This window comes from Lissotriton helveticus, chromosome 2_2 (assembly GCF_964261635.1).
Source record: "Lissotriton helveticus chromosome 2_2, aLisHel1.1, whole genome shotgun sequence".
Classification (NCBI taxonomy): Eukaryota; Metazoa; Chordata; class Amphibia; order Caudata; family Salamandridae; genus Lissotriton; species Lissotriton helveticus.
Genome location: NC_136060.1, coordinates 368,053,557 through 368,074,305, shown reverse-complemented (window position 1 = coordinate 368,074,305; position 20,749 = coordinate 368,053,557). Strand labels below are relative to the sequence as shown.

Here is a 20,749-nt window from a genome sequence, read left to right as displayed (position 1 = left end):
CTGGTCTTGACCAAGTGCAAAGCAGGATGTCTGTAAGGGCTTCATTAAATGGGAGAAGTGGTTCTGAGGGGTCACTCCCGGCTGAAGCACCTCTGTCAAAACGCTCGACTTGACTGCCACTGAGGGCAGGCTAAGGTCCAGATTGGAGACAACCTTGCTGTGAGCAGCATCCCTCTACAAACAAGCTGTATCCAGAGAACAGTCCAAGAAGGCCACATGAAAGGAGAAATAACCCAAACTGGTTTGTCAGCTGAACCTCTATAACAGTGGGAGCTGTTAAGACACTTCTTGTTCTGGATCAACGTTCTCTCTGATCGAAAAGGAGATGCTCCAAAGAAATACTTTATTACACCACACAAGTTGCCACCCGAGGAGTCAGCGCAATGGGATTCCATTTAGCCAGTTCCTCAGGATAAGGCGTAATTGCACTGACAGGCGTACATTTGAGGTCCATGCTGAGACTTTAAAAGAAAAACTGATACAGCGTGGATACCCAAAAAGATTAATAAAAGAGGCATACAAACGTGCTAAATATTTCAATCGTGACTACCTGTTTGAGTCCAAAGATAACACCAAAAAACCAAAACCAGACTTAGTAATGGTCTCTGATTATAATGGATTCAGTTACAAAGTAAAAAATCTGATTAACAAAAATTTGGCTTTACTAAATAAACCCGGTCAGGCTAGATTAGAAAGGCCCATTTATGCTTATAGACGAAATAAAACCATCATAAACCAATTGGTAAAAACCTTTAGAGAGCCCAACAGAGGATATCAGATGAGTATAACAGGGAACACCGCCATCAGAGGCAATTTACCATGTGGAACTTGCTCACATTGCAAGAATATCATAAAAACAGACAAGATAGAAATCAATGGAATATCACATTGGATGAATGACCACGTGAACTGTAGGACTAGCAATGTAGTGTATCTACTTGTCTGTCCATGCCAAAAATGCTATATAGGAGAGACTGGACGTGAGATGAGGCTACGCCTAACAGAACATCGATCGGCACTCAAAAACCATAAAAAGAATGCTCCATTAGTTGAGCATTGGATTGCCGAAAAACACAAAGAGGATGATCTTAAGTGGTTCATCCTCGAAAAAATGAAACCATCAGCCAGAGGAGGGGACATAGACAAGAGACGTAAACAAAGAGAACAATTCTTTATGTCCAAGTTTAAAAGTTACTATCTGGGATTAAATGGAAGAGAAGAATGGGAGAGAATGGTGAGGTAGGAATAGCAAACCGTAAGATTGACAACATCGGTGCAAATATATACAGTATCAGTATAGACAAGAGAGATAAAGATATTGTTTATTCCGCATAGATATATGGTTGAGTTTTAGGCATAAAGACAAAAAGAACATTGGTCAGAACGAAACTAAGTCATTGAGCATTATATAGATATATTTGGTGTTTTTTTCTTAAGTATAAAGAAAATTTCTTTGGAAAATAATTTTTTGATAAAGTACACTCGAGTTATGGCTCGTTGTCATCCCCAATAATTTGTAATTTAAAAGTCATCAAAACATTCCGCCCCTTATGAGGGTATGTCGACCATCACTATAGAATTGGGCTGTTGATATGACATGCACTTAATAAGAAATATATGGTGCACAATGACATCTGAGGAAGAAAGTGTATTATCGAAGTACATAGTGTGAACATTAGACTGTTACCATAGGGGATTTGTCAGAATATGGGAAATTGACAACAGAATCGGTAATTTGCTGTTACTAATATGGGTAATTTTCCGGTAGCGTATCAACGTCAAACCGTTGAAGGTCCAACAACGCCGATAGGAAACTGGTCACAATGATAAAGTTTGATTTTGCTGTATAGTCGAAATGTGCACATTATTAAAAACTTTGAGAACGATTGTCTTGATGAAAGGAAGAAAAACGTGCCATTCCCGCGAAGACTTTAATTGAAACTATTACGCAATTTAAGCATGCAATGAGTTTGATCAAAAGCCTTATTAGAATTGTACCAAGTAACTAAGAGCATCTAAAGAAATGTGTATAAAGTGCCAGGTTGTCTAAAAATAAAGGGTGAAGGCAAGCGAGCCGAAAAATAGGTGTACTACAAAATCGGCTTATAAAAACTACCAAAATGGCGGGGGTAGATAATAAATCCGCTATAGTAGGAGTATTTGTATGGCCGCATTGGATAAATTTACATGAGCAAGCCCAAACATTTGAGGTAGGATAGCGGGTCATGTATTTTTTGAAAATCTGGATTGGTAGTTTGTACACAATCCAGATACCATAAGGGAACCAGCGGTGTAGAGAATTTAAAAACTACTAAAATGGCGGACACCATTCGCGAAAAAGATAATTGGGTGAACGTAATTGACAATCATCTAATTAATTTAGGCGAGAGTGCACTATAAAAAGCGGGCCTCTCTTCAACCATTCCAGTAGCTGTTTGAACTGTGAGAGGACGTGACTACGTAATGAAGGCGCCTGCTTAGGTAAGAGGCTGTACAATCCATTGGGTTTTCATCCGGTAGCTTAACTCTGGTGACATTGTAGAGCTAGAAAACTGGAGTTTTGTTTTAAATACAAAGACCCAGTTAACATAGTCTCTTGATTAAGTTAAGTACAGAGTATAAATACCGTTGTTACCAGTAAGGTGATGGTCCCTGTTTTTAAATGCGTAAGGTTGAGTGGGAATTTCAAGATCACTGCCTTAACATATGAGAGACAGTTTTGCAAGGTGCTATAACCGTGGCACCGAGAGATGTGTATAGACCATGCCGATAATATGTTTGCACTACTTTCATGATCTAAATAATTTATTTAAAGCATCTGGTTTAAAAGACCCTAAAAAACCTCAATTTCTTCCACCGATAGGTGGACCTCCTGTAAAATACAAAGCTGAGCCAGCCAGAACAAGAGGGAGATAAAAAAAGAATCCCTGTGCATTCTTCAAGTATTATAACGACAAAGTCGACACTGTTATAGCTCACAGCAGCAGGAAGGTCCCGAAGTAAGTAGCAGGAAGACTAATGAAAATAAATCTTTTTTCCTACAATCTAGAATACGTGGAGAGACCAACATCGTTAATCTATTTTTTTAATTCCTCAGACTTCAGAGGCGATGCCAGAATTGTAAACCGGCACCTATAACACAGTAATACAAACGAAAATATTAAGTTTACGTGAGCTGCAGATGATATAACTGTAGTACCCATTGGGAAGTAAGTGAGACTGATCAAAAATTCCTTTCAATTAACAACTAAAGCTCCTTTGGGAAATTTATGGAAATTATTAGTGACAATTCATTCATTCACTTTAAACAGGTTCTGTGAATGATATAAATGAATCAGAACCTATAAGAGGACTTGAAAAGTCAAATTGATGGTCCAGTATTCTGAGAAAAGCAATGGTGAATATATAACAAGAGTAAGTTTAATATATCCGTCAACTTAAAAGGATGTGATATAAGCAGATAGACACATGACATGTTAGAATAGGAATCTTTTTTTTTATATTAAAAATTGAAGACTAATTGCATGTATTCTCCCTTTTAGAAAGAATTTACCTGTTTTTTATCAAAGTTCAGTCCTGAGGAAGGTGTTTATCTGATTCAAACTAAAAAGCACCGAAACGCGTCGACACAAGGACTCCAACTGAATTTTTATCTTGTCTAATATTGTATTAATTTTTACACTGTACGTTAAATTTATGTAACATCTGTCAACAAAGATTGATTGATCAACTTAGAATTGTATAGAACAAGAATATCTTTGTTTAGAGCAATTGATTGCATATTGTCTTCTTATTGTTTTTACATTATTTTTAATTTGTTAATTGAAATTTTAACTTGGTTTTTCTAAAAATAAATTTTTGAGAAATGAGGAACCTATAAAGACTCTTTAGTATTCTATATTTCCTACATGTCATGTGAAACTTGTTTGAGTTTATCTGCTATTTGCCAAATGGTCTAGATTGAACTGAAGAACACAGAAAGGAAACCCCCCCTTTATTCTGATGCTCCAAAGAGTACACAGAGGACTACTGCACAACCACAGCGGGTGTCTGCCTGACACTCAGCTCCAATAGGTGAGGGGACATCACTTGGAGTCTGACCTGGAAGAAGAAGTTCTTTACCTGCCCTTGACAGCATAGAGAGTTCTGCCTGAATACATTATCCCAGCAATGGTACTTGCCTGCGTGTGCCCGAGCAGCCTGCACTGTTTAAGACAGGATAGAAAATGACCAGCAGCATTGGTTCGCGTGCATATATAACTGATGTGAACGCAGCTATGGCATTGGTTGAAAGGTACCCAAGCTTTCCACAACACTGAAGAACCCTGTGAACCTTTTGCACTTGCCCGAGGGTGGCCCAAACAAACTGAATGTGAAGCTGGCCCCTGCACTTGGCAACAGTGTTCCACACAGACGAAGCCAGTGCAAGATGCTCCTGCATCAAGGCACATGTCACAGTGTTCCGCAGCACTAATTGGACGACTGTGGTGCTAACTATCAGCGCAAGTGACCAGACCCAAGCATTACTGCTTGTAGCACCTTGAAGCATTCAAGTCTGTGGACCCGGACATGCACAAGGAAGGAGGACTGAATCAGCATCTCAACTTAGGGAGGCCAAGACTACTAAACAGCCTTTAAGGCGTAATCCCAATGAAGGTTTGAAATACAAGAAGCACTGGACTGAACAATTACATTGTTGTGCTGTTGATGGTCTCCTCAGCTTGATGTATGCCCACACTGCCCTCTCAGAGAAGCCTGTGACTGGTCACTATTTTTACCACTGAGAGGCAAGTATTGAAGGGGTTGTACTTGACCCATTTTGTAGAGCAATATTAGGACTGACCCAGGAACATCAGAGGCAAACTACTCCAGGCTCCAGGGCTGTGACCTAGTAGTCCCTGCTTGCCTTATAGGCTCCAGAGAGTCAAACAGTATATTGGATCTCTCCTCCAATTTACTGAACACCTTTTTGAGCAAAACATCTGAACAGGGTGCTATGACAGGTTTCTGTCCTGTAATGTAACAATTTCAAGCAATCCTGGTGCTGTAGAGGGTACATGAGATTCTGGTGCCCCCCCCTTCAATTACAGAAGAAACCTCCACATCCCATTTCTAAAATTTCAAGATCAGGCAACACGCGTGACTCAAATGATCCAAATAAGAAGGACACATTTAGTCCCTCGTCATCAGGATTCACTACTCAGGACTTCTGTGGTCAATATTTCAAACTGAACATATCTTTCTTAACCTGCAGTTCTACGTATTGAATTAATTTTCTGCCCTACAATCAAAATGTCTTCTGTGTATCAACTCATGATTAGCTTTTAATGTTGCACATTCTGTGTCACAAAAACGAATCAGTTTAATCCATTTTCTTTCTCGCTGTATGCACGTGATGGAGTCGGTGTGCTGGGAAATTCTGCAGAGCTGCAAGTCTTTCCATAATACAACAGAAACCTTTCTTCTGCCTCCATACCTGCCTTTCCATCACATCTGTATGAGAAGCACACATATTTTGCATAGATCTTTAATGGAAAGTAACGGATGTCTCTTTGCTTCAAAGTACACCACAAATAGATGCAGAAAGAAACAATAGCTAATTGTGCAAGATAATTTAAGAATGATCCATATCCCATTTCTGTGAAATCCATCAATATCACAAGAGTTAATCCGTATGCTTGGATCAAGCGCTTGCACTGTCTAGCCACTACTACAGAGCTTCTGCAGACAAGCAAAACCCAACGAGATTGTTCTGATTTGCCCACAAGAGCCACCCTTAGATTTAATTTAGAGTGCTACGTTAGAAGCCCACTAGGGCATAGAGTGGTATTTTTCCTTGCTAAACCGAAGACAATGGTATTCACCATTAATTTGCTGAGCTATCTAAAGAAAGGAAAACAAGGAAAGCTGATCGTTGGATTGCTTCAAATATTCTTAGCCACTGGCAACAAATATCAAAACTAAAACAGTACCAGGCATTGAAAAATCATCAAAATGTTACAAGACTTGCAGGTCTAGTGTCTTAAATAATTTACTCAACCTAATTATAATGCTCTTGACCCATAAACTGCTTTCAAACTATGTGATCCTGGGCAAATATTTAAATTTACTGAGCCACAATTTTCTTATTTATCCAGTGACAGCACCTTCAAAAACACAAGTTTAGCATGTCTGCTGTACAAATTACACTTTTGTTTGATTTAATAGATTAAACTGTTGCTCCATAGAAAATACAAATCTAGCCATATATAGGATACACATGACCGTTAACTTGCCTCTTAGTTCATTAACTGCATTGTCGTCAGGGCAGAAGCAGGACTGTTTCTCAAATCAAGTTTAAAAACTATCACTTTTAATAAATACATTCCTGAAGCATGAAGTGGTATCACATTTATTTGCAATCAGCACATTTTCCATTGAAATGACCGCAAAATTTCCCACTAACATGGTTTTACTGATAAAACTATATGGTGTGCAATGCTTGGAAATAGAGTTTCTGCAAATATTTGGCATTTGCACATCACCAAGGTTTCTGATTTGTTTTGCTCCTATTTAACTCTTTACTTGCATCACACTTCTGAATTACAAAACAAATGTTTTTTGTAATTCCTGATATATTTTGAAATAAATGTACTATTCATTTACAAGCGGTTTCCATGTTGTCAGTTTTTTTTTCCAAACACATCTTACAGCTTTTTGTTTCACAATGATTTTTAGACAGCTTTCTTGACAAAAACTTTACTGTAATAAGAGAAAGAAAAGTAAACACCATTTTCCAGGATAAGATAAAGTAAAAAGACAAACTGACATTTGACCTCTGTCCTGCAACAGACAGCAAACTTGTCAAGATAAAAAGATTTAATGGCATCTTTGTTGCTCATTCACTTAAAGAACAGAACACCTGTTCCTTTCAGCTTAAATTCACTCAGGGTTAGGAGCTAAGAATAGCTCAACCACATAAAAGCCGATTCGCCATAGCGAGTGGGTGAGCCGATTTGTTTATGCATGTGCACAAATTTGAAGGGTGAGTTCAGAAGGAGGTCTCAATGCCAATTAAAACTGCCTCAATGATTTTTTCTTAATTACATGTTTTGCACAAATAACGACATTAATCTGCAACATTCAAAAATATTACAGAGCATTTTTCATGTTTAAACATCTTTAGTTAACATAGGCTGCATATTAGACCACCAGCGTTAAGGTTCCATCTTTGGTGCTGTTTGCAGCTGTACCAGCAGGCCTCGAACAATGTGTAATTTATTGATGTTTTCTCATGTGAATGTTTAGTTTAATGCAATCCTCGAAGTATCCGCTATGGCGAGAACATCTTGGAACAAGTGTATCTTGCTGTGTTGCAGATACTAAAGTTAAAGGACACTTACCAGAGATTTCATTGTACCTAAGTTTGTAAAAATAATGTGACCGTCTTATCAGAATGTACCTTAATCTGATTGGTTCCCTTCACGTGAATCATGTGTAGGTAAAGCAAACTGATGAAAATTTATTTTTGAAGTAATGCAATGCACACTTTCACTGAGATGTTTTTCCAGCTCCCTTTAAAGATGCAGTATTTCTCTTGCCCGAAGAGTTTAGCTTTACACTGAAGCCTCCCAATTCACAAGACGAATCTTCATTTGATTCATAGATACTGCCTTTCAGAGGCCTTCCAAGCAGACATCTTTTGCTTCAATTCTCCCTAACTTTCCTGACTTTTCCCTAGTTTAGTGGAGTAGGACTTTCCTTCATGGAAAACCGCGTCTGCTCATATTATTGTGATGTTGTATAAAATGTTTATGATTTTAATAAACTGAAATAAACATATTTAGAGTCTGCTTCGATCTATTTTGAACAACTTTACAGTAGTTTGTGTTTCTATTTAGGATTTTGAATTGCTTTGAAATATACCGACTAAAGCATCATGTATTGACTAATGAATTACAACTAATTGGATGATTTCAACTTGTAACTTTATTAATCTTTTAATCAGCCTTTATGGTTTGCAAATCTAACACTCTCTCGTCTTGGTAAGACTTAATGTGCTTCATTTTATTAAAATGTATTGATTGATTGGTTGACTAAAGCCCTGTGGCAGAGGGCAGAGGATTAGCGCGCTGTGCGTTGTTTGTGCACTTTGATTTTAACTCTTGCCTGTTTTCACTGCTGCTGAGTGCAAGCAGCCTCAATCCTCATCCGTCCCGCTGACTACGAGCGGCGGACGGCAAACCTTGATTTTTAAACTTCACTTTCCCGATCCCGCCCTCCTGACTCCTCCCATCACGGTGTCACAGCCTATATAGACGGGCCTCATGCGTCAGCGCAGCGGACGAGCGCAGCGGGCGCGACGTAGGCGCGCCGGAGTTGCGCCAGAGTCAAGCCCGTCTGCGCCCGTCCGCGCCTGCACGGGCCTAGGGCCCAGCTCCTCAGCTTACAATCATGTAACTTACTCCCGTACTGCCTTATTGCAGTTGCGGGGGCCCCCTTGTGCCATGAATACTGTTTTTAATTGTCACAATGCTCCTATCTCGTGTCTAAACTGCAGCCTTTCACTGGAATCTTCCGTCTCTAGCTTAGACTGCACATCCTCTACATTCTGGAATATTCCATCTCAAAGCTACAATCCTTCTCTCATTCCGTCTCAACCCTGTCCCTCTTGGAAATTTATTAGTATCAATTGCCGATCCCTTGTGAAACACAAGAGGGATATCTTCGACCTTTTGGAGACAGCTAGCCCAGCTGCCATGTTTGTCACCGAAACCTGGCTGAACGATAGCTCCGGCCCTGACATTGCTATGGCTCTCCCCAATGATTACACCTACATTGGGCGAAACCGGGTTCTTAAAGATGGTGGGGGAATCGCTATCATTTTCAAGAGAGAATTCTCCTGCAAATGGGAAGATCTCGATTTCCCAAACTGTGAGGCGGGTTTGTTTAAACTCTTACTCACTCCTCACTTTACCTTAACCGGTACGCTGATCTATCGCCCTCCGGGTTCTGCTAGTAATTGGGCGGCTTCCTTCCCTGAACTCATTGCCCCATTTTTGGCGCAATCAACCAATTTTATCATCATCGGTGATCTGAATATCCATTTTAACTCTGCGTCGTGTGTTATCTCTACACGCCTCTTACAGGACCTTGCAGCCTTAGACCTTCATTTGCATAACTCTGACCCTACTCATAAAGCCGGTAATCTTTTGGACCCCATCATTTCCAACCTTACGGGCATCTCTTATCAATCTGCAACGCCGGTCATCTGGTCAGACCATTTCATTGTTGATTTTTCTATTAAAGCAACAATGGCGATTTCCTCAAATCCCGCTCCCCCTCATAAAGCCAGTAGGAACTGGAAACGTTTAAACTTGGATAAATTCAATTCCCTTCTTGCTGACTCTCAACCTGCGTCTTCTAGTATAACTACTAATGAGCTACCTACTATTAGACGATGGCTGACAACAGCTTTGGATTTTTGTCTTCCGACTCAAAAAAATAAACCTCAAATCCATCATCCACCAGCACCATGGTTTACTGACGCCCTTCGCTTACAAAAATCTAACTGTAAAAAATTGGAGCGCATTTGGCGTACCAATTATAATCCTGATCAGAAATTAAAATATAAGGTTGCCCTCAAAGCTTATCACTTGGCCTGTGATATTGCCAGAGCCAATTTTGCCAATACCACTATCCTTATGGCGCAAAATAGACCCAAGGCCCTGTTTAAAATTGTAAAAGAGCTTTCAGGTGCGTCTGCTGCACCCACAGACCCTTGTTTGGACACTACCCAATGTGAGGTGTTAGCTAATTTCTTTGTCGAGAAGATAGATAAAATTTACGGCACTTTTAATCCCACCGCCGCTGTGTCCACTAACTCTGAGCCAACCTTATGTAATCTTACTCCAGCCATTACTGGTTGCTCTACTTCCACGACTCCCACTCTACATGCTTGGGATCTTATCTCCCCCTCACTTCTAAAAAAGTATTTGCATGACATTAAATCTGGCTCCCCTCTTGATCCAATACCTCCTCAGGTTCTGAGATTTTTGGATCCAGCCCTACTGCATATCATTTTGAAGGTCCTGAACGCGTCTTTAATAGAAGCGATCGTTCCTAATGAATGGAAGCATGCCATGGTGGTTCCATTATTAAAAAAGGTCAACGCAGATCCCAATAACCCATCTAATTTCCGCCCTATTTCTTTGCTTTCATGTTTTTCTAAAATTTTAGAGAAACATGTTAATTCTTTGCTTAACGCCCACGTTGCATCTTCTAATTTTCTTCATGGTTCTCAATCCGGGTTCAGGGCTGGCTTCTCCACCGAAACCACCCTTCTTGGTGTATCGGAATCCATCAGACAAAAGGTGGACAATGGGGAGACAGTGGCGCTCATTTTACTTGATTTGAGTGCCGCATTCGACACCGTCTCCCATTCCATTCTGTTGTCCACCTTGAAATCGGTAGGTGTCGATGGTTCCGCCCTGGCCTGGATTGCTAATTTTCTTTCTGATCGCACGTTTCAAGTTTTTTCCTCTACTTCTGTTTCATCAATCTTTCCTTCTAAACACGGTGTTCCACAAGGGTCTATCCTCAGTCCCCTCTTTTTTAATTTGTATGTGAGACCTCTTGCTTTTCTGGCGGAACAGGCAGGTCTCACAATCTACTCATATGCCGATGACACTCAAGTCATCTATTCACTCTCCACCAATAAAAACTCTCCCTCTTCTTCTCTTCAAATGGGACTGCGACAAATATCTACATGGATGCTGGAGCACAAATTAAAATTGAATGGGGACAAAACAGAACTGCTCCTATTTGGCTCTGATACCTCCCTATGGGGCCCACAACATTGGCCGCCGGAGATGGGTCCTCTTCCTACCCCAACTACGACTGCTCGTAATCTTGGGGTCCTCCTTGATAACCAACTATCCTTCAAGCAACACGCTGTGAAAGTTTCCGCCACCTGTACCACCATCAGGTGGCTGAGGAAAATCACGTGGATGCTGCCTGACGACACCCTTAGGACCGTAGTCCAGGCTCTTATCATCTCTCGCCTGGACTACGGGAACATCTTACTCTTGGGTGCCTGCAAGGAGGTAATTAGGAAGTTTCAGGTGGTACAAAATATGGCTGTTCGCCTAATTTGCAACCTCCCTGCTAGAACATCGGCCACGTCTCATATGCGCAATCTGCATTGGTTGCGAATTGAGAGTAGGGTTAAATTTAAGGCCTTATGTTTTATGCACAAAATCATGACTGGAAGAGCCCCGCTTTACCTATCTGGTTTAGTGCAGCACTATGTCCCCCCTCGCACACTCAGGTCCTCTACCCAGAATACATTTAAGATACCACGTGTCAAGAGAGCTAAAATGGGAGGCCGCTCGTTCTCTCTGTTGGCACCTTCTCTTTGGAACTCTTTACCTTTATCTTTGCGTTCTGAAATGTGCTTCTTAACTTTCCGTAAAAGAATCAAGACTTGGCTCTTTAATATGTAGGCTTTGGTCCACTGCACCTCACTTCGTGTATGCCTTCTGTCTGCTTTAGCGCCGGGAAACCTCCGGGTAGCTGCGCGCTTAAACAAGTGTAATAATAATAATAATAATAATTGTTGCGTTACTCAGCTGGAGACTTGAAAACGTGACAAATGAAATCTTATGGGACAGAGAAGATGAATTGGTCGTGAAGCCTGTGTTACAAATAGCTGCTATAGGGTTGTCATTCGCTATGCCAGTGCATGTATTCGTCCGATTGGCGTGAAGCCATTTCATTACTGTGCAGTTTTTTCAAACAAAGTATTCATCAACAAACTAAACAAGATGTTCTTCAGACCCTGCAGGGAACGTTTCCCTGATTTATTGTACAATGAACAAAAGAGGTAGATCATGAATCTCATGTTCATGCAAATTATTTTAAGGGCTCTGATACAATGATTACAAGGGGGATCAGAGTAGAGGACGCTTCCCTATTGGCATTTATGTTTGTACGTAAACAATTGTAAGGTGCTTACAATATTAATGGGGCCAGAGTGAAATTAACCACAGTAGACTGAAGTGGGGTGACACACACATTCCTATCATTTGAAGTCGTATTCTAAATGGCTGGAGAAAAATAAATATTCATGTCACTATTTGACAATAAAAGAAGACTGTATAATATACAATGACAGACAGAAAGTTCTACAGGGACCTCATTGCAGTAAAAACATTACGCTTTTCAAGATTGCTAAAATTCGGCAAACCAGACCAACTGGAAACTGTAGAAAAGCCGGCAATTGGAAATTCATTCCCTTGTAAACTATATTCTTTGTTGGTTGATCTGTTGTTGAGGACTCTATGGCGAATATATATAATTATAACTACAGATACAAATGTGGATGATAAACCATGTAGCTGCATCCTGAATGCACTGTAGTCTCTTTCAAAGTAAATCGAGAAATTGGTTAGGTTAAAATATCACACATTTAACAGTGGAAGAACAAACACAATTAAGTGTTTTCCTGATAAACCACAATAGAATTGTGGTGGGGGTTTAATAAAGCGCCATAAGCATGAACCATGAAAGAGAAGCAATAATTAAAACCAACGCACAACGGGGATGGCACATGAAGGGAATCCCGTCCCATTTTAACAGAGTAGAAACATAACTCTTCCTCACCAAAACAAGTCTGAAACTTGGAAATGTTTTTTTTTTAATGATGTAATGCCTATTGATTTGTTTCCAATTAATATTGTAGCTGATTCCAAGAAGAACGCAAGCACCAGACATGATGTGTATTTTCCATTACGGTATAAGATAAGCACCTTACCATTAAATTATATAAGTTTACATTCAGATACACTTTCTCTGTACTACCCAAACAAGTATTGAAATGCACATTTCCACACAATTATAGAAAGGGGTTTATACAGGATCTGAGTGAGTGCACAATAAAAGTGTTTGTTATTTGTTTAGGGCTGGCATACTTGCCATCCCAGGCACCTTGGACCACTGTGTTGTATAGGTAACACACATTTATTAAACATATTACAACACACTTTGGGCTCCCCTTTTGGTGCTTTTGACATCCGAATTTACAGAGCTTACCTGTCCTAAATATCTCAGACTGTTAAGATTGACGGACTCCCCACTAATGCCTACTCCTGCCGCATCTGCTACTTAGTCAATTCTGGGGGCCGGCTTACTCGACCGATACACTTCCTTTTGACCTAGTCAGCTTTTTCTTTGAGGAGGGGGGGGAGGGGTAGGCAGGGGGGTTTTGGCTTATCGATTGTTGCTGTTTCTGCCTGAGCTATACGGTAGTGACATGCTGGGTTGCAACCCGATGATTGTGGAGCACAATGGCTCATTTGTTCCTTTTGTGGATAAAACCAATAAAAGAAATTGAAACACAATATATATATATATATATATATATATATATATATATATATATATATATATATATATATATATATATATATATATATATATAAATAACCTACTGGCGGTCGCCAGTAGGTAGTTATAGTTAGGATCGTTTTCCATAGGAAATCCGCAACATTCTATTGGGAATAACTTTGGCGCCGAATGAGGGATCTGCCTGTAATTTTCCTTAACTTTGCCTCGCTGCGCTCCGCTCCTTCCCTGAAAGTTTCGGGGGGATCCGTCAAGCGGGGGCCGAGATAAAAGGGGGGTCCCAAAACGTGTTTTCCCCATGTTAATTTCCATAGGGCGGTTGGACTCACTTTTAGCCCGAACGGCTGAAAGGATTTCCACCAAACTTGGCAAAATTGTAGGGACTGGTACCCCGATGTGCCTTTGCTATGTCTCAAGATATATGCTCCAGTGGTTTTTACGAAAATTAACTTTGAAAAAATATAGATTGGGCTACATTGGGCTATATATATGTTAGAGCCCAAATGTAGCCCAATGTAGCCCAAAGATGGCCACCAGAGACAAAAAAAACAAATGTAGCCCAAATATCAGCCAGATGTAGCCCAACTATAGCCCAATGACAGAATGTCCCAGAGCGTTCTAAAGAACAACTAGAGCGCTAACAGTCTTACTTATGACAAAAGTATGGCACACCTGAAGTCATCTTGATTGGAATAAAGTGTTAACACTTAAAACATTTAATTTGCAAAGGAACAAAATGAGGGGGTTCATTTTGCCATAAAAATTATGATTAGTGCTGAAGAAAGAAAAATTAGGGCACATTTTGAGTGACTTCTCAAATCCTCTTATATTTCATTAAAAAAATTCTGATATGCAGTCTCCCAAGATGGCCACCAGAGACAAAAGAGCCCAAATGTAGCCCAAATATCAGCCAGATGTAGCCCAACTATAGCCCAATGACAGAATGTCCCAGAGTGTTCTAAAGAACAACTAGAACGCTAACAGTCTTACTTATGACAAAAGTATGGCACACCTGAAGTCATCTTGATTGGAATAAAGTGGTAACACCTAAAACATTTAATTTGAAAAGGAACAAAATGAGGGGTTTCATTTTGCCATATAAATTTTATATATATATATATATATATATATATATATATATATATATATATATATATATATATATATATATATATATACACATATATATATACACATATATATATACACATATATATATATATATCTATATATATATATATATATATATATATATATATATATATATATATATATTCACTGAAAAAACCATAGGTTTCACACCAGTTATAGTTAGGAATTAGCATTTAAAAAACCTATTAAATTCACTGAAAAAAACCATAGGTTTCACACCAGTTATAGTTAGGTGGAAATTTTACTCGCATAAAACCATTGAAATTCCCACGTTATAGTTAGTTGGACTCACTATAACTTGCGCGTACAATGCACTGCTGATGACGTCACATATTACATCACTCATGACATGGTCAGTGACATCACTCATGACATCACTGATGACATCTCAAGTGACGATCACTCATGACATCATCCAGTGAATGTGTATCTTTCTGAAAAATAAATATTTTTTATACATGTATATCTAAAGGTTGATGGAAGAATAAATGGGTAAATAAATGTCTAAATGGATGTTTTTTTTGTGTAAAATTGATTGGTTAACTGACTTATTAAATGTATCTTAGTGAATACATATATTAGCGAGTAATGTTTAAATATTTAAATATCTGTATCTGTCTCACTTTGTGTATAAGTGGCTGCATGGGTTGGTGAGTAGCTACATGAGTAAGAATATATGGGTTATTAATTGTTTTTTTGAGTATCAGTGTCTGTATGGTTCGGTGGGGGATATTACTTAGAGCACAGATGCTTGAATCAGTGACTCACTATTTGTATGTATTTTGACGACAGCATGTGTGCAAGACTGTATGGGTGGATGATTGTGTGTATGGGTGAGTTAGTGAGTATGTGTTTTTATAATTGATTGTTTAAGAGAGAAAATATGTTTCCGTTTCTGTAGAAGTATGTGTAGTGGTGTGTATATAGCAGTATAATCAAGTAAATGTTTTTTGATAGTTTATTTGCATGTGTGAGTAACTATATGGATGAGTATTAGTGTGTAACAGGATGTATAGGTGTATGAGTACATATGATGAGTAAGTACATGCATGAGTGACTATATAGAACTGTTGGTGAATGAGGGGATGTGTATGTAGATGTTGGAATTACCTAATAAGTGGTTGTAATTGGTATTGGTTTCTCCTTTTTTAAGAAAATGTTAGTTTCTGTTTTTGAATGTGTGTGTCAAAGGTTATTTTATGCTGATAGGAGGTCTGCCACTTTGTCACAAGGATGTTGTCATCAGTGATGGCATTTGAGATGTCATCAGTGATGTCATGAGTGATGTCACTGACCATGTCATGAGTGATGTAATATGTGACGTCATCAGCAGTGCATTGCACGCGCAAGTTATAGTGAGTCCAACTAACTATAACGTGAGAATTTCAATGGTTTTATAAGAGTAAAATTTCCACCTAACTATAACTGGTGTGAAACCTATGTTTTTTCAGTGAATATATATATATATATATATATATATATATATATATATATATATATATAACAACACAGATGAAAATAGATTGTTAAACGTTGTGCTCACCTTAAACGATTCAAGTTCAGTCTCAGTGAAATTGGCAATTTTGGCCATGTCCCACAAGTCATTCACTCGAGGTTCTTCAAAGTCTAAAATATGAGCAAAATACATTGTTAATAGAAAACCAAAGGCTAGGAAAAGTCCACCACCTATTACTCTGATCTGTATGCTCAATCCTTAATAAGAAAGGGGAACATTTCAAATTATTTGCAAATGTGGGTTCTCCATCAACGTTGCAATGGATGTCCCTCCCTCATTTATGCTCTGCAACAGAGTTCTTTGATAATAAGTTTGAGGTTAGTCTTTATAATTCCCACACTGTGCTCCTCTACTTCGGTCAGCCTCCTCTTCCTTATGCTGAGCGCTATCTTTTGTCTCCAAGATAAACGGTAGGCTGGCATCTGGATGCTTACCTTGATGCAACCCCCATCTCCTGCAAGTTTTGGTCTACTACATCTGGAACTGTCCCAACATGCATCCATGCAGACAGTAGTGCTTCTCATTTTGAACCTTACCAAGCCGAAATTATAAAAGCATTCTAAGCCTCCTTAATGCAGGAAGTTTGTGGAGGCTGGCTGGCGCTGCTCTAATAGTTGTGTATTCTAAAACACACCAATCACTTTCCAAAACTGTGAAAGCGTCAAAGGGAATGTTGCAATGTTGAGTTGACTTACTCGTAAAACAATATCCCTCTATAATTATTTAAATTGACAACAAAATCTGACCTGAACACCATCAGGGCTCATAATCCATTTGTTTAACAGCCTAGCAAATTTCCCATTTCTACAGAAAAGTATTTATTTTACTACACACACTGTGTTTCTGGCAGCTTTTCCTTTTTTAAAACATTTTCTTTTAAATTAGTGAGAAGTTGCCAAGCAGATAATTTAATGCACTAGATTATGAGCTCGAATGTTTGGACAAAGACTGAATGACATGTAGTTGCCAATGGATATAATATTTCAGGATTTCTTTCCTACAAACGCACTGACCGTGGGAGTTTTGGTGTGTGTTTTGTGTGCTTGTATTTAGGTGCACAATGTACACGCCGTAAGAGGTCAGCATTGGGTGGCAAAGCATATATAGGAATTCTGGAAGGTGCAACTGCAATGTTACAAAAAAGTGTTTGCATAAAACACAACTAGGAAAAATGCAAGTCTAAATTTTACATTAGTCCAGGTCTTGTTATTTCTAATATGTCCCTGGAGTCTACGCTGTCACGCACCTATTTCACCTTTCACAGAGGCACAGAGGCACAGATTCCCAGGCTAAATTCTACTTAAATTCTTCAGAATCTGGATTTATATGTTAAAATTCACTGTTGCAGATCACACGAGGTGAACCTGCCCTTGCAGCTATTTACGCAGATGTAATATTACCGCCGAATGGTGTGATGGTTCTGAGGAGTAAATATGTTCCCATACGTAGGAAATGGGTGTTCCCTACGAGGCTAAGCACAACCACAAAGTTATGAATGTGTGGGGACTCACAAACTTTTTTATCCACCGATTCTCACTCTGGAAATGATGATGCTTCCCTGCAGGGTTTGAATGGGAAGAGAACGCCAACAAAAGAGCTGGGTGCACGGTAAAGGGGTTCTCCATGGAAGAACATATTTTCCCAATTATGAGAAAAAAAGTTTCAAAATGCAACTTAACTCATCATAGACATCTCTGTATGGTAATTTTAGACCTTGGACAATTACGAATGTGGAAATGTCTACACATTGACATAAAGAGGTGTCGCAATTGTTTAGGTGCACGCATCGAAACCACCGAGGAATACAGAAATGTTAAACTGTACAACCAAGCATGGGTGAAAACTTCTGAGTGCAGACGTACAAATTACTTTGTGAACAAAGCCTGTTGCCGGTCAGGAACGTAACCGTATCCACCAGTTCTGCATGAAAAACCAACTGCACGTTTTTTCTGGGCATTTATGTGCAGCGCATTTGATCCCTGGCCTCAGGGCTTCAAGTGGGTCGGGGTTAGTTCTATAAAGCAGATGCGGAGACGCGTCCCTATAGGGCTCTTCGTTTTTACCCTCACCCTAGGGTGATTTTTTAAATTTTTTTTTTTAACTGAAGCACAGCAGTACCACCCTTTACTGCTTTTATTAATAGTTCTTTCATAGTCTCATCATTTTAGAATTGAAGCATTTTCAATGTTGTATACAACAAAGCTATAGTTGGTGCTTATTTGCAACTAACAACCATTGACAAAGCCAATAGTCCTGGCTTGTTGTAGTTGTAATGTTACTTGTATTATATATTTGGATGCAATGACAGAAGCAGCAAAACACCAGTCAGGTGGCGCACTATGCTAAGCACAGATTTTTAGCATATGTGTTTTTAGGCCACACTCTTAATTACATCCGCTACGCCTCTTTGAGAGCCCTCCCCCCAAGTTTTTTCATCCCACTTAAACACCTGTCCCCGAAGAACACAGCTGCAGCATATTCTCTGTGACAAACCAGGTATATATCATGGTGACAATTAATGTAGATTGCCAAATGTTCTATTTAGAGAGGGCCGGAAGGCAATGCTGGCTTTACAGGGAAAAGGTGGCCGCCTGGTAGGAGCCAGCCACCGGAGCTCCCAGGGCTGGGGATGATCCCTGTATGAATTATCCCAGATAGCACGCTCGCCATCGTGAGAAAACGAGTAACTGGATTATGAAGAGTAACTGGATTAACAAAAAAGTAACTGGAGTGCAAACTGGCCTACTACTTCTCACCTACCTGAGCTGTGAGCAAGCGCCGGCGACTGGACGCCTACGGTCTTCGGCGAAGCGGTGGCGGGGCCCTGGACGGCGGGGCACCGACGGTCCTCACCGGAGCTGTGGCGGAGCCCTGGACAGTGGGCGCGAGCCTGCTGTGGACGCGGGCGTCTCAAAGGATATCTTTAAGGACTGCTGTGGACGCGGGCGTAGCTGCACGACGCGACCGCCTTTGATTGTCCGACTGCCGGCTGGGTCTGCGGCTGCTATCGTGCAGCACATTGGAGCGCCTGGAGACTGTCTGCCGGGTCCGCAGGATCGGCCGCGCGGCACTGGGGGCAGTGTGAGGCGCTGCCTGCCGCCTGCTGATGCCGGCGGGCTCCGTGAGGTGAGGCTGAGCGGAGCGGTTGGGAGCCTCCGACCTCCTGAGAGACCTGCCGGTGTTGGTCGGTGAGCGCTGCCGAGAGTGCGGTGGGTCGTCCCCTGGGCTGGAGGGCTGGCTCGTGGCGGCTCGCGTGGATCTGTGGTGTCTGTTCGTCTGGCCTCCCCCTCTCGCTGGGCTGTGTGCAGCGGAGAGGGAGCTGGTCGGACTGTGTGGCGGCGGATCGGCCGGGGGCCTCGGGGCGTGTGGGAGAGCTGGGGCGGCGGGTCGGCTGGTGGACCCTGGAAGGATCGCGCTGTGCAGCGCCAGGAGGAACAAGGAGTATTCAGCACCGCGCCCCCCCCCCCCCCTGAAAAGGCTCGAAATGAAAAGTCAATCACCAAGCATTGGAGTTTCGTCGCGTTTTATAACCAATCTTCTGGAATAATTGATTTGCCTCAGTTACACTTGGATATAGGGAGACTGATTTGGACAGCCTCATTGGAGCCTGACTATCCTGAAGGTATTTACAAGCACATCATTTAATCTCTATCTTGAACATACCGGCGCTACACTCTCTGCCCTAAAGATATAAAGCTGTCTGCTTACAACCTATTCACGCGGCATGGCGACCCTCTAGCTTGTCTCACTTTCCTTTACCTAAAATGGCGGGGGCAACATAACAAAGTCATAAATCGCCTCCACTGCCCACCAAACGACCATGAAGCTGCATACCAACGTGGCCACAGGTCACCCTAACAGAGATAAGGCTACCTCCTCGCCTCCTGAACAGTTTGAAACCTAATCTCTCCCCTTCCCTCTTAACAACAAAGAGGAGGGACTAACTCGACCTGCCCCGGAAAGGGAAGCTAGCTCCCTAAGGCACATCAACAATAGAGATAGGACTACTTCTGGCTCCCTATATGTCACCATGGTGGCCATCTTTGAATAGTTCACCACTGGAGGGGCCATCTTAGACTAGTCATCCATACTTATTGCCCACATTCTACCATTTAGGCTCATTGCCCCGCAACCACACAAGCTTCCCACCTCTTCTACCCACGCCTCTTCCGCCATGGAACGCTTGGGCGAGCACACGTACAAAATCATATACCCACCTGAGCTCACCAAAAAAAACGCCAAACGCTACAAACATACTTTTCTAAAGGCACACCCCGACTTACCGTGTGTGGACACCTACTTCTCGTTGACCAACGGAGACACAAACAACGATATCATCTTTTACACTACACGGAGAGCACAATGGAGGAAAGCGTTCCTCTCCACTCTCACTATTCACACCACCAATAAATCCGCTCATGGCCTAACTCTTTCTATCACACCATCCCTAGTCTTCCCAGGCAGAGCCACAATCACCATCTACAACAATGGGACCATTCTACTCCAAGCCAATTATAGGAACCTTGACCGACTAGACAACCTATTCCCTACCTTCTTAAAACACATCGCCAAACGGCGGACCTCCATTCCGCACACATCAAGCTACACAACTCCCCCCCAACACAAATACTCAAAATAACCAGCCTTGCCCACTGCAACTTCGGAATGACATACACCCCTCCCATCCCCCCAGTGTTA

General features: G+C 40.9%; 1 protein-coding gene and 1 long non-coding RNA gene across 3 annotated transcripts in view; one reads left to right on the top strand and one right to left on the bottom strand.

Moving 5' to 3' along the window:
• LOC144821843 (uncharacterized) overlaps positions 1-20,749 on the top strand; it is a 427,743-nt gene that overhangs the window by 86,815 nt on the left and 320,179 nt on the right. The window lies entirely within an intron of this gene.
• LRPAP1 (LDL receptor related protein associated protein 1) overlaps positions 1-20,749 on the bottom strand; it is a 142,872-nt gene that overhangs the window by 10,578 nt on the left and 111,545 nt on the right. The window contains exon 6 of the mRNA XM_078678538.1: positions 16,079-16,161. Coding sequence (XP_078534664.1) covers positions 16,079-16,161 — 83 coding nt within the window. The remainder of the gene's footprint in view (positions 1-16,078; positions 16,162-20,749) is intronic.